The following is a 16,766-nucleotide window of genomic DNA, read 5'->3' on the forward strand; positions in this document are numbered from 1 at the left end:
TATGTGCGAAGAATCCAGCTTCGGGGAGAGAGGGACTCGATTCCCTGCTGCGATAGGGCTACCAAACATTCTCGAGGGCATCTGCAGTGATAGCCCATGTGTAAGGCGATCGGGTCTGTGGGGTGTCGCAGGAGCTGCAGTAACCGCTATATCATCTTTAGTTCGTTGGATGCTCGAAGGGTTCGGTGAGACGGAGGAGGGGGTTCTCGAAGATGCCTCAGAAAGAGAGCGGGCTTTCGTTGGGGACCGACTTGCAGCTGGAGTCTCAGGTCCTGTTGTCTCCTTCAATCCGGTCATCTTCTGTTGGAGCTGCTTCGTCAATTGGCTTCCAGACAGGGTGCTGGAAGAGTCTGTTAAGGCCCCAGTTTGTGCCTTAGGGGACATGGCGGTAACTTTGAGGAGAGACTCCAGGGCCGCATTCAAAACGATGAATTAAAAAGATATACAGCACCGTCGGTAGAGCCGCGGTTGTTAGGGTGGTGTCTCGTGAAGCTATGTCGTCCCAACGCCAGCGTAAAGGACCGTATGTGGTTTTAAGGCTCGATGGGAGAGGCCATGGCTAACACATATAAACGCGGGCGTGGAGAGCCAACGTCAAGATTGTCATCATTGTGATGATTCGTGGATGTCATTGGTGGGGTGTTTGGTCACTACGTGGCTTGGCAAACCATGACGAAACCCGAGTCACGTGGGGCGATCTGCTGTAGGAGGATAACGTTGTATTAGGCCACTAGGGCAAAAGAGCTCAATCACCACCAGCGCCGTGGTGATAGAGGGAGGGTACGAATCACCCAATCCAATCCCCCCAACACGTTGTTCATTGTTATTACTAAACTAACTACGGAGTACGCGAGAGCAATACAATATGTTGGGGGGCACGTGATAGGGTAGCCGTAGTACCCCCTAACATCTGCCAGACTCGGTTGTCAACAGCTTCGGGGGTGGTAGCCTTACCTTGGCGGCTGATCAACCACTTTAGGCGTCCCCGTAGTTAAAGCGCTTAACTAGAGCGCCTGGAATTGCAGTGGGTAGGATTTCATACACTCTAAAACACTGTGCGCTCCCAGGCATCGTACCTCATCTCATCAATCTTTGAGACCCAGCCTCAGAACCCCGTCCTCGTGTTCCAGCTTCAGATCATGGGTGCAAAAATTCCATTGACCGTCGCAGAAATGTAGTTTGTATACTAGCATCTACCATCGCCCACTGATCACCACCTGCTATACAGCCCAAAGCATACACGCAGGAGCAAAGCATACCTACATCTCTCTTGCGACTATGTATTCTATCACCTCCTTGATCCCCTCAAGCATAACCCTCTTCATCCTCTCTGTATCCCTTCACTATCATATTCATATCCACAAGCAAGGGCCTTTTCCCCACGTCTCCACGCTCATAAAAGTCAATAACTACATCTACTCCGTCGTTTCTCTGCTATTCTTCATCGCCCTCGTCTGTTCCTCTGAGCTCGTCACGAAATTATGTGACCTCGATGTCCTACATGCATTGCGTCATTTTGGCAGCTACGTGCGAGTCCATGATGAGCAGATGAGGCATATCTACCATCTGTCAAAAACATATGAGTATATTGATATTCTTCTCGTCCTAGCTACAGGAGGACGCATTGGGTGGCATTTCGGGTTTCATCATTTGACGGTGCGAATTTGAAAATATAAACCGGCCCCCTGATCCTTCCCCTCCCATAGTCGAACTCATTAATATAATATAATTGAATCCTGCAAAAGAACAAATCAAAAATGAAAGGTCCCTCACTAATCTTCGACCGTAAATTATCAAACCCAAAAGACCCCATACCTGACATACGTCCGCGTCCTCCGCAACCACACCGGCTGGAAACTGCTCGCCGCCCTCAACACACTCCATCACGCCTTCATGTATGCATATTTCGGCGGAGTTGCCAGTTTCAGACCGATTCTACCTTTCACGGGTTTCCTGCAGCTCATGGTCGGTTTAGTGGGCGAAGCAGTGATCGTGCATACTAAAAATAACAGTAAGTTAGTGGAAGAGGCGGTGGTCCTGTGGCCGCATATTGTTTCGGCGGCTCTGCTTGGAATGTACTTTGTTCTTTTTGCTTTTGAGCTTATGGCGTTGGCGCGGAGGCAGAAGAATGGGCGTGGAAAAGTTACAGTTGGGGTAACTGGTGATCTAGATGAGAATCAGGGTGGCATATTTGTCTCGAGGTCGGAATTGAAGACTTAAGGCCATAGTGTAGTGTAGGGAGCATTCATAGAGGGAAGGCCCAAATCCAAACAGCTTGGGTTAGGGTGTTAGAGCCGTCCGAATAATGTATGGAAATATATATAAATTCAGAGATATATCTGGCAATTTCTAGTTCACACGATTAGCATTCGGTCTTGAAGCTATCGAAACAGAACGATGTAAAAGTGATCAATAAGACACTTTGTGAAAGGAATTCGAATGACACCTACGCAAATCTGAATGAAAAAATTAAAATAATAAATAATATAAAAATAAACCCCAGTCACGCTTCAGAACCCTGCATTCAGTGGTCAGTATTCATATAAGCTGAAAAAGACAAGAATCCCATGACTCCCAAAGAAAGAAGATTCTATCCCATCAATTCGCATAACACGGGCTCATCAATCTCGTCCAGATTCTATTTCCCGCATTGTATCCCTCCGACCAAACTCCCTGGTCGGACTTCGAGTGGCTCTATCGTTGACCAAGCGCTCTTCCTCATCCCGCGCGACCCTATGAAAGCCTTCTAGTGGTATGTTCGTTCTGTTATATGGATTGTGGCAATCAACCGACAGTAGTGTCGGAAAATAGCGTCGGTAAATAGAATATGCCACCGATAACCCAAGTAATGCGCCAGCCGTCACGTCATACACGTCGTGTCGATAATCCGCTAATCGAGACATCGCAATCATCAGAGCACCTAATAACGGCGAAAGAGCGAAAAGGAAGCAGGCTAGACCTGTTCGCGGCTGGAAAACATGCAATTGGCCTGCGAAAAACCTGCCGTAAGAAAGCATCAGCACTGCTTTTCTCCCTCTTGATATGAATTAATTAAGAGCTCTGAAACAAAACACTTACATGAAAAGATATCCGAGCCCCCCAAAAGCGAAACTGCTATGTCCGCTCGGGAAACTTCTCCATCCCTCATCAAGTTGATGGGATTCAGGCGCTCCACAGACATCACTGGTAACTAACTGATGTGCGGGCGTTCCCTTTTGTGGACGACAGCGCGCAAGCAAATCAGGGCGCGGTCTACCCGCCGCATTCTTTATGATATCGGTCAGGAAGGACGTAAGGATAAGAGTGACGAGTAGGCCAAGCACGGATACATGGGCGAAGTGAGATTCCCGCCGAATCATCAGAGCCCAAAGGATTATGATGATCAAAGGCGTCACTCCCGCATATGTGATTGACCATACTTTATTTTGTAAATTGATTTTCCAGCTAGCGCATCAGTCATGTACGGCAGTTCATCTTCAACTGAGATCGTCATTTCCTGAGTCCATGAAATCATTATACTCACAAAATGGAACCCGCTCCACCAGCGCGAAAGGGAGTTGTATAGCAACATCATCCAGCGTGAACATGCGGTTAAAGGGTCGTACCCATATTTGGATCTATTGGCAAATATATCCTCAATCAGCATATACACCTATAACTACAATAATAACCCTCGCTAGGGTAGAGTATGCTATTTCATAAGCCAACAGAGGTAAAGCAAGGCGACTCACCAATATCAATCCCACGCAAAGCAATATCAAGCTCACATAGTCCGCAGCATACGACCGGCTCCAAAAGCGCACCAACGCTCCTAGGATCCCAGGGCGACTGGCGAGAGTCGAAATGGCATTATTTCTTTCAAACACACCATCTGGCATTTTCTTCGTTTAAGGTGTCCAAACGAGGGGTTCGTGGGAAGAACTAGGGTGCGTCAACTCGAAGCGCGGCCAAAGTCTGTGGTTGGATGGAGAGGAAGATTCCGCATCATAATCCCAGCGAATGGGGGATTTCGGCTAAAAAGGACAATACTGTCAACTGCTGCGGCGTGGATTAGATTTGTCTGAAGAAATATGGCGGTCAAAATTGCCTCTTTGGGTAAATATTAGTGGTTCCCTTGGCGCGTGGGACTCTATAAATACATTGTTCCGGTACCTGGTAACCACAATGGGGATAACTCTATATTCAGGATACGGAACAAGAATGAAGTCTGGTCTAGAATGAATTAAGATGTGCGCATTTCTTCAGCAGTCATTTCCGGCTTGAGTAATATTTATTTGGTTTTGTATTTTTCGTTGGTCCTTGGACTGGAAGTATTTATATCACACCCCTACTGGCCTTCTGCACCCAAGAAACCCGAGCTCTCCCGGGTTGGGCTAAACAAGGGAAAGCATCCTTCGGTTCTCGTATATAACAAGATGTTGTGAGTGGGAAAATTGATGTTAATTCTGTGGATGTACGCTTCATATCAACTTGTTGCTCACCACCTGAATCAGCTATCCGACCGTCAAAAACAATCAACAATGCCAGTTCCTACCTAACTGGCGAGGGATACTTCACCGACGCATCCATCAGCTCAATAATAGAAACAATTTGGCCCCTGCATTCGATTGGAGGCTGCATTAAGCGGTTAAAATGGGCCGTCTGGTCTCAGCCTCGCCTGATGGGCTTTTCGTCTGCCAACTATCCCCCCGCTGCCAGCTAGCCCTAAGGTGGGATCTCACTGCCCCTCCATATAGTACTATATTTAAAGTGAAGACGTTTCTCCCTCCAAATATATTATTCCATTCTGTCGTGAAAGATATATTCGGTTGGTGGCACGTCAACCAGCATGACAATCACCTACGCGGAGCAAGCCTACAGAGAGGCTTTAAAAACCTTTGAAGAGAACCTCAGCTCGCAACAATTGCGTGACGTACAGCGTCCCACCTCGTTGACCGAATTATGCAGCATTGCGACGTCGATCAATGCAAAGCATTCCTCGAAGGACGACCGCAAGACAATACGATTCACCGAGCGGGTAAGTAAAGTGCTTGGCGTGCTACAACCTTTCGATGGTATTCTGAGCAGTGTCGCCGGCGCGGATCCCTTCGGTGCTGGCAATTTGATATGGAGCTCAATCCGCTTTACCTTCCAGCTCGTGGAAGACGCACAGAGTATTTTCGACAGCGTCTTTGGGTTCTTCGAAGACATCTCACTCGAGCTAGAAATTATCCAAAAGGAGATTAACACATTCAAGGACTCGCAGCTGGTTTCCAGCGTCGGGCAGCAAGTATTCTCCGCATTGCTGGAGTTTTGGGTCTATGCGGTCAAAACGTATAGAAATTTGCGATTTGGCTCATTATCTATCAAGTCGTATTCTATCAAAGGCAAATTCGAGCAGTTACAGAGCAAACTCAAGGAGCAAACTATGTTGCTAAAGAGTGCAGCACAAGCACAGCATCATGAGAATTCAAGCCAGTTCTGGAATGCGTTTCAGCAGTCGCACCGGGGTAGTTCATTGTCCCTTTCCCTTCACGTATTATTGCTGTATGTATGTCTCGAGTAGATATAAGCTAATATGGGTACGTTACTACTAGAAAGCGACGATCAACGTGTGTTTGATTGGCTCAAAGCCCCAGACTATGCCACTGATCTAAAGAAGGCAAACTCGAGGCGACATAACGGCACCTGTGTATGGGTCATGGGTAGACAAGAATTCAAATTATGGTCTGGTTCTTCCTCTGACACGCGATTCTTAGTGATTTATGGTATTCCCGGCGCGGGAAAGACAATATTGAGCTCATTTCTAGTTGAACGGGCCCGGCGAACTTTCCAGAGCGGTACGGATCACAAGAAACCTTGCCTGACACTCTATCATTTCTTCAAAGCAGACGACGAGACGAAAAATACGCCCTTAGCCGCTGTGAGATCTCTCCTCGAACAACTCTATAGCTTCGTGCTGGAGAATAAGATTGAAAACCTGCGAACAGCGTTGCAGAATACCTCCCGTAAACGACATGTTGATTACGAGGAAATGTTAGCTGTATTTGCTAGCTCGGTTCAACATGCCGACTGCACCTTTACGATCGTTCTCGACGCCCTTGATGAGTGTGTAGGTGTTAAGCCCCTCTGTAAGGACTTGAAAACACTGGTTTCACACCCCGACATACATGTCATTGCGACTAGCCGAAGGACTGGCGAACACATGGATGTCATTAACGGACCAAGGACGATGACAATCCTAATGACTGAAGATGATGTGAAAAGAGATATCGCCTCCTTTGTCCGACACAAAGTGAACAGAATGTCAAACCTGCAATCGCCAGCCGACCGTCGCCTCAAGGCCTTAGTCATCGATGAGCTTTCCAAGAAAGAAAATCACAAAGGGATGTTTCTATGGGCATACCTGATGTGTAAAGATATCAAAATGCAAGGAAACGGGGCTAGAGTCCGCCAGGCACTTCTGCAATTGCCGGGCGATATGGTAGCGCTCTATGTGAAGATACTGGAGGGCCTGAACGCAAAGCCTCTTGCAGAACAAGACTTTGTGCAACGGGTGTTTCAGTGGGTAGTGGGAAGTATCCGGCCCTTGCGCTGGTGTGAATTAGACCAGGCACTGCAGATCGATGAGTTTCGAGGTGTCAAGTACGAGGATGACGACGACTACGAAGAGGCATATATTTATTCCCGTAGAGATGTGGTAAAAGCATGCGGTTCTCTGGTGCAATATTCAGGACTGGACGATGGAGACACTATTCGCTTGATACATTTGTCCGCAAGAGAGTTTCTGCAGCGTAAAATAACACAATCCATCACTATCCCACCTAGCCTTGCGAAGTACTTTGTCGAAGTGACGAGCTCGAATGCGGTATTAGCAACAGCATGCCTAAACGTTCTGCATGCACCCTCAGTACAGAATAATGCATATTTCCGAATTCCCAAATCTAACCACATTAGAAAGGAACTAATGGAGCTGTGCCCGCTCTTCGAATACGCGGTATTGTACTGGCCGGAATTTGCTTGCGCATTTGCTGACGCTATAGCTGCTGGTGAAAATAATATTGAACCATCCGAAGATCTTTTTGAACTCTTGGCTCTCCTTCTTGATGGACCCTGGAGCCTTTGCTGGCTCGAGGAATATATTCGTCTTGGTGGTATTGATATTGCAATGTACACTGTGGGAAGGATCCAAAACGTTGACACGAATGTCTCTCGGAAAGGTCTTGCATTCTCACACACCCCCCAACAGTGGGCCGCGCATGTTGTACATGCCCTGCACACCTTTTCAGAAACAATTTCCCATTCCCCTGAATGCATCCATACGTGCGTAGAGGCTCCCGGACGCCATGTCTCTCTGGCCACTAGCTCCAAGCCCCAACGACTGATTACCCTAGGTGCTCCAAACAATGACCTGGCAAAGAAGCAACCACTCCCGAAGGGTGAGCGTGGATGGATCGGATATAACCACAAGTCCAGGTCAGTATTCTTAGCTGATAGAAAACACGAGAACATCCGTGTAAGTCGTCGCCACCTCAGTGGAGCTACTGCCTATCGACCAGCCTTGGAAAATGGAGAAGACAACTATCAGGGAATTTGGGGGATTCGCTCTGCCCAACTGAAACAGGACGCGACATTCCTTGCAGCAACATTCTGCCCTGATGCACACGAGGAACTCTTCTATCGCACAGTGTGCTGGAGCTTGTCCAGCCCGAAGCAGATCTCCGTCACCGCCGATTGGGCTCAGGTTATTATTGTTGACCGCTCTGACTCGGAAATATTTCAGGCTGGTTCTCTGCTTGTACGGGGGAGTCTTGTTGCATTCGGTCCAAACAACTCGTTGATTACACCAGGTGGAATTTGGGATCTAGCGACAGAGGATAGACTGCCTTCGCCTGAGGAGGTTTGGAACCCTGAAAATCGGGAATCCATATCGCAGACTTGCTTCAGCTCTACTCGAGCGGCAAGGGTCCGCGACCGCCGATGGTTGGAGATCTTGGAGCTATTTGGCTCTGAGCGTTGGAACGCTGGAGACCTTACGGCGGCATTCCCGTTCTCTATTGAAGAACGTATTGCAGATGGCTGGGCTAGGATCCGCATCCGTTCCTTCAGTCGTTCAGGAGCTAAACTGATGTTAACATACTACGAGGGTAAACAAAAAAATTCAGATGCTGACTCCCTCCAGGAGTTGCATCCTAGAATTATCTGCGTCATTTTGGATGGGGAAGGCCCAACGACCGGTACACAGGTTGATTTCCCCATTCATTCTGGCACTGCACTGCTAGAATGTCAGTTTACTGAAGACGAAGAAAGGGTTGTTGGGAAGCTGCAGCCGCCCGATGACGACATAAATGCCGGAGGAGGAACATCCATTGTTGTCTGGGGACTACAGAAGAAAGGGGGGGGATATGACAAATCTGTGCAGTATCTCTACCTTTGGAAGTCCTTTGGGGATGTTTCCTTTACAATGACGCCGCCAATTTCAGCAGAGCCTAAAGGTGGCATACTGATCGCGTTTTCGGATGGGAGTGTGGCGCGCCGCTCAGTGGTAGATATATGGTCGTCAGCAGAGGATGACGAGTTGCGTGCCTCCCGGCATGCGCTGGAGGCTAGAGGCAAAGTGCTCAATTACATCACACCTGACGGAGGCAGCCTTTTTGCCATCTTCTTGACTGGTTTCCTGTTCGTCTTAATTCCCCTTCCCTTCACCTGCTGACTTGGACTGTCTCAACTGACTGTCTTTAATAGCGGGCCCTCCCCGTATTTGACAATTGAAGCCTGGAGCCTGAGCGAAGGGCAAGAGCTTTCCTGTCCCGTCGTCAAACGGCTTCTCGAGCCCTCTTCAGGAAATAACTCACTTGATTCAAACGGTCACTTTTTGCTCAGCAAGTCTGAGATTTTCGATATCAGCGATCCGACATCCCCGCAGCCACTGTCCTTCAAACTAGCCAACGGTGGTGATGCTAAAGTCACCTTTTGTCCTAACCAGCCCATTTTTGCATACACGTTTGAAGAAAACGGCAGTGTGACATTGCAACTTTATGAGGGCAAAGCGGACGGAAGCTGCGAACTTCTTCATACCCATTCCATCGTGGTGGAGCATGGGATGATTCCGCAGGACATCAAAGTTGCATTTGATAGTAGCCATTATCCGCCGCGCGTGTTTGCATACTCGTACTGGACAGTGATCGGTGAGAATATGACATTTGTCGTCTCGGTAGAGGATGACGGTAACATGAAATCTGAGCTAGTTTCGGAAGGTAACCAATCCAACCAATATTTTTTATCGTATATATTACCCATTTTCCCGCCAAGTGTATATCCGTCCGATTAATGTACTAACCCTTCTATCCTTAATACAGAATACATGGCCGACCTAACCTTCTCTCTGGACGGCAAGCACATATTCAGCGTCGACCGACAAGTGCGGCCAGAGGACATGCAATGGCCTACCCCTCTGCCCATTACCTCCCTCCCTCCAACGCCACCCACCGACAGGCTCAATAACCTGTCTCTCTCCCTCTCCATTGTCGACACTCACCCCGTCACCTTAGAGCGCGATTACTGCTTCATCGACACGGCCCTGATCTATCGTGTATCCCAAGAGGAGCGATTAGGAACCGTATATCTCGACGTGAAAAGTATTCACGAACCCGCTACCACGACAAACTGTTTCCGTAAGGCCCTGGGTATTGTCCCGGATGATTATTTGATTCGGTTGCTCGATAAAGTATTCCTGGTGTGGCCAAGGGATAGTGCGGAGGAAGTAAAAATGGTGGTTGTGCCTGGAGGGAGGAATGGTATGCCGATGATTATCCGTTCAGGGATGAGTAGTGGCGAGTTGGTCGGTATCGTGGAGAAGGCAATGTGAGGGTGAATTGACTCATATATATATTCGAGTGTTGTGTTTTCCAGAGCACAGCGGTGCCCATGGAGAACCAGTGGGACCCCTGGTCTGACGGGGAGAAGGTGGTAGTATCTAGATATTGTATCCTTTTTAAAACTGGATTAACTGCATAGTAGAATTCTATAATTCGTTTTATCTGCCACTAAATAGTACGTTCTACTGATTTATCCCACAAAATCGTACTTTGAGATTTACTCAAGTCCGTCCAGACCCTTATCTCAGTAAACTCAGGCTTTGACCCAAAGCGGCTAGCCCTATCTCGCCGGAAAATGAGCTGAAGCAACAAACAACAAAATTTGATGCAATTACGATACCCATTTCCATGATCATCTGCAACCTGAATCGAATACTCCAGAGATTTCCGTGTCAATTTCAATAAACAAACATCGTTGAAAGCTTATGTTTACACAATATGGCAGAAGCCGGACAACAAAAAGTGACCGCCGCGTTCCCGCCTCCGCCACCCTTCTGGAAACATTTCACGTCGCAGAACCTCAAGAAGCTGGATGAATGCAAGAAAGAGCACGAGGAAAAGAGTGGTTCGAAACAGATTTGGACACCTGAAGCTCTTCGTATGCTTGAACTGCCACCGGAGCTGCGATTCCTAGTCCCACCCCAAGCTCCAACGTCAAGTTCCTACTCGCTATTCGGCGAGTCGCAATCGGTATTTATATCCCTAGCCCCGGTTCTCTATTGTATTTTAGTTATTGGCCTAAATCTGTTTAATCGTGTCTTATACAGGTTTCAATAAATCTTCCCTCATTACAAGAACAAGGCATCGAGCAACTTTACCCCTCCCCGCCTTCGGGAAACGCCTTACCTGCCAATCACCGATTTTACCTCCTAAAAATCAGCAAATCCCTTCTTCTCAACTTCCTTGAGTTTATCGGCATACTCGCACTCTGCCCAGAGCGTTTCGAATCCAAAGTGCAAGACATACGAAACTTGTTTATCAACGCCCACCACCTCCTGAATTTGTACCGACCGCATCAGGCGCGAGAGTCCCTGATAATGCTGATGGAGGAGCAGCTAGACAGGACTAAGGAAGAAATAAAAGAGATGGATAGGATTAAAGTGAACGTTGAGGGTTTTCTTAAACAATTAGAGGCTGAAGGGTCAAATATTGCCAATGCAAGTTCTGCGAAGTCCGGCTCGTCTCTTAAGCAGCCCGACTCTACAGCTCAAGAAGAGGACGCCATCGAAGAGGCCAGGTCGATATGGAATTTGCTCGACCATATTGATGAAGATTGAGATACCAGTTACGAAGATAGATTTGAAAATTTCGACTATCGATAGGCCCGAGCACGTCACGGAGCCCGGAGCCGGCGCACATTTCTGCGCTACTCATAAGCCCATTAAAAACTCGCTCTAAAAGGAACTGTTGGATGGAGCTTGTCGCACTCAGTTCCGTAGGATTTACGCGTGTTTTGGGTTATCAGCATCCGCGCAACTAAGAGTTTATGCGATTCAACGGTGTACGCATAGCAAACCTTGAAAGTGTATATCAATACATGGGCTCTGATGAGAAATCTGCAGATATACTTGGACCTTGTCACGGCATTAGGGATTTTTTCCTTCTTGATCCGCTCAGTCGCGGTGTGCTATGAGCTACAAAGAATGATGTTTGGGATTGTGCGTTATGTTGGCGATGAGAATCAGCCAATCAATATCAGGAGTTGTCCGTTACATCAAGAAGGCTTTTGGGTAGAGAAAGAGCTATTGAAGTAGCCAGTTTCATTTTCTGTGCTCCAGTGACGTTTCCCTTGCAATGGTTCATGGAGAGATGCAAATGCGAAGAATAATTGAGTCATGCGTATCCTCATAGGTTTTGACTGCCGACGTATATAGGTTGGTGCAGATTTGAAATAGTTATTCATTAACTTGAGCACTTGATATCACACCAAGGCGTTGCATTTTGCCCAAGCCACGTTCAACTGTTCCGAGTTAAGAAGGGTTAGGAAGGGTACAAGTCCTTGCACTGCTCGCGGTCTCAGCAGTGATATTTTCACTCTTTAGGTGTAAGAAACACACGTAAAAAAATACTTTCTGATGTTGAAGAATGACCTTCATATCCAAAGATACTTTACTTGCATTCGAATACAAATTCAAGGGCAAACAAACTCCCGCACCCGCCCCACTAACATACATACAGTCGTCGGTGGAGCTCGTGAAGTGTGACTGACTGACATTCAATAATGAAGGGGCCGGGATATCGTTTACATAAAAGCCATATGGCCGCCCAGAAAATTCGGATTACAATATTTACTAATTTCTTTGGAAATTCTCATACTTAGGCAGATGCCATGTCCACTCTCCCTTGTGTTTCTCCCTTGTGTTTGTCTGAATCAAATCTCTGACAGTTCGTACCATTACCAAGTCCAACCAGCTTATAGAGTAGGGCTAAATATAAGGGTCTGACGCCTGGAGTTCGGTTGGCCAGTTAGAACTTCGGCGCGAAGCCCCATTTTCATGGATGATGTGCCCCGGGCTGGCATAGTTGCCACTCAATGTGTCGGTTTCATGTAGTGCATCTGTATATCTAGTCAGGCCCAGCCAACATAAATATTCAGCCCACGAGGAGAACAATTTGCCTTCTTTACCTGAGAAGGAACCCTGGGCTTTTAACAAACCATCTGTAGCTGTGGTAGTTGAGGGAGGTAGGTATGTCGGATGGTTATTTGCCAGTCGATGGCAATGACAACGACATCGACTCAAGCGCGGGATATCAGAACGGGGACAGCAAGCACAGCAAGGACGGCGACAGCGACGGGGAAGGCTTCAGCGATAATGAGAATGAAGACCCCTTCAATAGGAGGAAGAGCATCCGGTTCAACAGGAACTACTATGGCCTGGGGACTAGAATCGCCGATGTCGTCCTCCACGGAGGACACGGAGGCGACCATCTGCCTGATCATGGGAAAACGGTATGCCACTAAACTTTCCATGCTTGCTTAGATTCTACGCGGATGTGCTGGCTAAGCTCACGGTATGTCTTCGCTTAGGAGCTCACTGGCTGGGCGTCAATCTGGTTTGTACCTTTTCTACCCCCGTCTCCCTTGGGAATATCTTTGAACGACCGTGACAACCATCTAATACCTAGGGCATGAAGGCTGGCGTATCAATCCATCGGGGCTCTTTACGGAGATGTTGGCACCAACCCGCTCTATGTTTTCTCCTCGACGTTTGCGACACCCCCGCCCGGTGAAGACCTAATTGGAGTACTCTCGCTTATAACCTGGGCGTTGATACTGATTGCGACGATTAAATATGTCGGGATCGTTTTACGCGCTAATGATAAAGGCGAAGGCGGTTCTTTTGCGCTCTTCTCACTGATACAACGTTATGTTAGTTCTTCATCTGGGACGGACATCAGCCCTCAAGATTCGCCAGACGGCATGTTAGGCTAACGTCTATATATATGAATATGTATCCTGTAAACATAGGTCGACATTGATAACCAGAACCGGGACGCATCGGACTTCCTTGTAAACGACGACGAGAAGCAACTGCGGCCGTTTAATCTCAAGGCTATGAACCTGTTGAAGAGGAGTTCTAGAGCAAAGAATGTTGTTAAGGTTTTCGCGGTGCTCGGTGTTTGTATGGTGATATCAGGTATTTATCCGCCCGATGATCTAAGGATAGCTAGAACTGTGTCCTTTTGCTGATGGGTTTCATACAGACGGCGCTTTAACTCCTGCACAATCCATCCTTGCTGCTGTTCAAGGTATGTTATGCGCAATACATTCGACATGACCAGGCACATACGCTGACTTGATGGTGAAGGGCTCCAAATTGCTGCGCCGAATATTGAAACCCATACTCTGGTAGCAATTGCCTGCGTCCTGATCATTTTTCTCTTTGCTTTGCAGCCGTTCGGCACATCTAAACTGAGCAGTTATTTCACGCCCATTGTGATTGTATGGTTGATGTTCAATGTCATATCAGGGGTCTATGTATGTTTCCCTCCTGTGATGCTAGGTTTGTTACCAAACACTGAGAACAGAAAAATCGAAATAAAAATAGAACCTACTTGCCTACGATTTCTCAGTCCTGCGCGCCTTTTCTCCGTGGATGGGGCTCGATTATCTCCTTCGGAAAAAATTCGAAGGATGGAAATCGCTTGGAGGCGTTCTTCTTTGCTTCACTGGTATATCTATCCGCCGTTAGTCACGAAGTGCTAAGCATTGATTAATGATGATACAGGTGTTGAAGCTCTCTTTGCCGACCTAGGCGCATTCTCAGTCAAGCAAGTTTTAATCTGATTCTGGGAGTCACACACATTTTGCATAGCTTAATGCTAACCATGATAATTCTGCCACCAGGGCAATACGGGTCTCGTGGCTATGTTTTGCGCTCCCTTGTTTGCTCCTCACGTACTGTGGTCAAGCCGCCTTTATCAGCGTCCATCCAGAAGCGGTCGTGAACCCACTGTTCAAATCAGCGCCCCCGGGGATGTACTGGCCGCTCTTTCTGCTCTCGATACTGACATCGATTGTTGCATCCCAAGCCATGCTTACGGGGACTTTTCAACTCATGTCACAAGGCATTCGAATGGGATATCTGCCCAACATCCGGGTTGTCCACACCTCGAAGCGAGTTTCTAGCCAAATTTATATCCCTGGGGCAAACTGGCTGATGATGCTTACGGCACTTGTCGTTACTGCAGTTTTTAAAACGGTGAACCTCAGCACCCCAGCGGCATTAAGTTTCGGTGAATTGCTAACTTCCCCTTAACAGACCACAAAACTAGGCAATGCCTACGGAACATGCGTTGTCGTGGTCGGCTTTATTACCACTTGGCTCGTCGCCCTTGTATCCACTATTATCTGGAACGTCCATGTCGTGATTGTCATGCCAATATTCTTGTTTTTCGTGTCTATCGATGGCCTGTTCGTTTCGTCTGCATTGTACAAAGTTCCATCCGGTGGCTGGTTCACTATTGCCATGGCTGTAATTCTCTCAAGCACTCTCCTCGCCTGGAATTATGGTGAAGAGTGCCAACTGGAAGCAGATAGAGATGAGTCCTCTCTATCCCACGCAAGGCTATTTGGCGACACGAATGGGACGCTGTTTATCCGCGAGGGAGATAAACATATCGACGTGAAGATAATTAGAGGTATTACTATACCCCTTTGACTGTGGTAATCCGAGCATGTCTAACCGCATTCACTGGTTATTAGGAATGGGAATATTCCTCGTTGAAACCGATTTGAATTCTCCTCCGGTCTTTGATCACTTTCTGAGAACATTCGAAGCGTCTCATGAAATAACTGTTCTGCTACACATCAATCGTATCCCTAAATATCATGTATGTCCTATTTCACAGACAATGAGAGAAAACTTATGTAAAACTGGAACGAACTAACCAGGTTTCCCCCCATAAACGCAATGCAGGTTTCCCCCTCAAACCGGCTCCAAAGCTCTGCAACCCCCATCCGTGGGGTATATCGCGTCACCCTCTGTCTTGGTTACGGCGATACCATCAGCTGGGTCACCTTCGAGCAATCGTTAATAGATGAGTTGGAAATGCTGATATCCAACAATACCGCTGCCGCCCCACCCACCGACGCTGAGACTGACTGCGACCTTGACCCTCATCAAAGCCAACCACTCAAATCATCATCGCCACGGTCACCCTTTTCCTTCCAGCTCCCCAGGTCCACTTCATCCGGCGACATCCCCCTGTCAATCATGTCAACGATTCAAACCCAAGCAGACCATCACCAACACGAACGGCTCGCCCCCCCGGATCTAAAAGCCATAACACAAAAGCCCATCACGTATATAATCTGCAAGGACAAGCTGTTTATCAAGGAGGAGTCGAACTTTGTGCGCCGGGCGATACTCACGGTATTTGTGGCCGTGAGGAATCAGCAGCGGACGAAGTTATCGCAGCTGGAAGTGCCGGCTGACCGGCTGGTGGAGATTGGGTTCTCGAGGGCTGTGTAGGTTCGTTCTGACGGCCAATCCTATAACTAAATATATCGATGGAGGCTCGTGGACGGGTGGATTTGCCGGCTTTTCTTTTCTTTTCTTTCTTTCTTTCTTTCTTTCTTTCTTTCTTTTTTTCTTTCTGTCGCTGTATTTCTACATTACTTCTAGATCCTGATCACGTTCGCTTTTCAGTTCAGGGATACTGTTTTGTAGAGGTTATTATCTGTTCAACGGCATTTAGACATATATATTTGTTTTATTTAATCTTATGTTATCTTTGATTATTTTGCAAAAGGGCCTCACTCTAACTACCCAACAAACACCCCTTTTCAACTGGTTAATAATAATACTCTCCAATTCATATCCAAAACCACAGCAACGGTAATCATCACCCGGAGCGAACTCAATGAGATAGCGAAAGGCGGAAATCGACTCATCGATGCAAAAGACCTGTTGATTGCTCTTAAATAGAGATTATTCCTTACAACGGCGGATCTTCATTACGAGATACCGTTAAAAGGAATAGGAGAACCTTTGAAAAACATCCAAAAGAAGCCTGGACAAGTGGTTAGATAGATGAGTGGACCTTGATTGAGCATGAAATCAAACAGTCAGATATCGAAAGGAACTTCGATATATGGGAAGACTTCTTTCTCACCAACACAACTACCGATCGACAACCCGCAATGATACCGGATGGGAGAGGTTAAGATAGGAGCAAAATGGAGCTCTTGTTTCGCGCGGAGAGTCAATGACTTCCGTTTAGAATATATAGGGCGAAAGGATATCTGAAGCAGGATAGTCGCAAATCTAGATCATGCTTGGACAGAATACCACCAGAAGGATGGAAGGAGAATGGGATTTCGACGAAAAAACGCGACGAAGCTCCCACCAATTGTCGGAATTGGATATTACGATATACCACAAAATGCTGAATATCGATTCGAAT

General features: G+C 47.3%; 5 protein-coding genes across 5 annotated transcripts; 4 read left to right on the forward strand and 1 right to left on the reverse strand.

The window, feature by feature from the left end:
• Positions 1-169: 169 nt before the first annotated feature.
• HCAG_05798 (predicted protein) lies at positions 170-2,220 on the forward strand (the record flags this gene model as incomplete). The annotated part of the gene is made up of 7 exons (XM_001538143.1): positions 170-348; positions 449-523; positions 587-703; positions 735-780; positions 992-1,028; positions 1,229-1,656; positions 1,807-2,220. The coding sequence occupies 7 exons, from the start codon at positions 170-172 to the stop codon at positions 2,218-2,220; spliced, it is 1,296 nt and encodes a 431-aa protein (XP_001538193.1).
• A 401-nt stretch (positions 2,221-2,621) lies between these two features.
• Positions 2,622-3,878, reverse strand: HCAG_05799 (conserved hypothetical protein; the record flags this gene model as incomplete). Its single annotated transcript, XM_001538144.1, has 4 exons — positions 2,622-3,000; positions 3,079-3,418; positions 3,524-3,617; positions 3,732-3,878. The coding sequence occupies 4 exons, from the start codon at positions 3,876-3,878 to the stop codon at positions 2,622-2,624; spliced, it is 960 nt and encodes a 319-aa protein (XP_001538194.1).
• Positions 3,879-4,828: 950 nt separating this feature from the next.
• On the forward strand, positions 4,829-9,847 carry HCAG_05800 (predicted protein; the record flags this gene model as incomplete). Its single annotated transcript, XM_001538145.1, has 5 exons — positions 4,829-5,526; positions 5,581-7,455; positions 7,501-8,658; positions 8,725-9,236; positions 9,339-9,847. The coding sequence occupies 5 exons, from the start codon at positions 4,829-4,831 to the stop codon at positions 9,845-9,847; spliced, it is 4,752 nt and encodes a 1,583-aa protein (XP_001538195.1).
• Positions 9,848-10,295: 448 nt separating this feature from the next.
• On the forward strand, positions 10,296-11,134 carry HCAG_05801 (conserved hypothetical protein; the record flags this gene model as incomplete). The annotated part of the gene is made up of 2 exons (XM_001538146.1): positions 10,296-10,547; positions 10,625-11,134. The coding sequence occupies 2 exons, from the start codon at positions 10,296-10,298 to the stop codon at positions 11,132-11,134; spliced, it is 762 nt and encodes a 253-aa protein (XP_001538196.1).
• A 558-nt stretch (positions 11,135-11,692) lies between these two features.
• Positions 11,693-15,832, forward strand: HCAG_05802 (predicted protein; the record flags this gene model as incomplete). Its single annotated transcript, XM_001538147.1, has 12 exons — positions 11,693-11,723; positions 12,036-12,055; positions 12,532-12,807; positions 12,886-12,911; positions 12,993-13,227; positions 13,327-13,495; positions 13,563-13,607; positions 13,667-13,836; positions 14,174-14,594; positions 14,634-14,999; positions 15,064-15,191; positions 15,278-15,832. The coding sequence occupies 12 exons, from the start codon at positions 11,693-11,695 to the stop codon at positions 15,830-15,832; spliced, it is 2,442 nt and encodes an 813-aa protein (XP_001538197.1).
• Positions 15,833-16,766: the final 934 nt, after the last annotated feature.

Source organism: Histoplasma capsulatum, genomic scaffold (genome assembly GCF_000149585.1).
Source record: "Histoplasma capsulatum NAm1 scaffold_7 genomic scaffold, whole genome shotgun sequence".
In the NCBI taxonomy this organism is placed as follows: Eukaryota; Fungi; Ascomycota; class Eurotiomycetes; order Onygenales; family Ajellomycetaceae; genus Histoplasma; species Histoplasma mississippiense.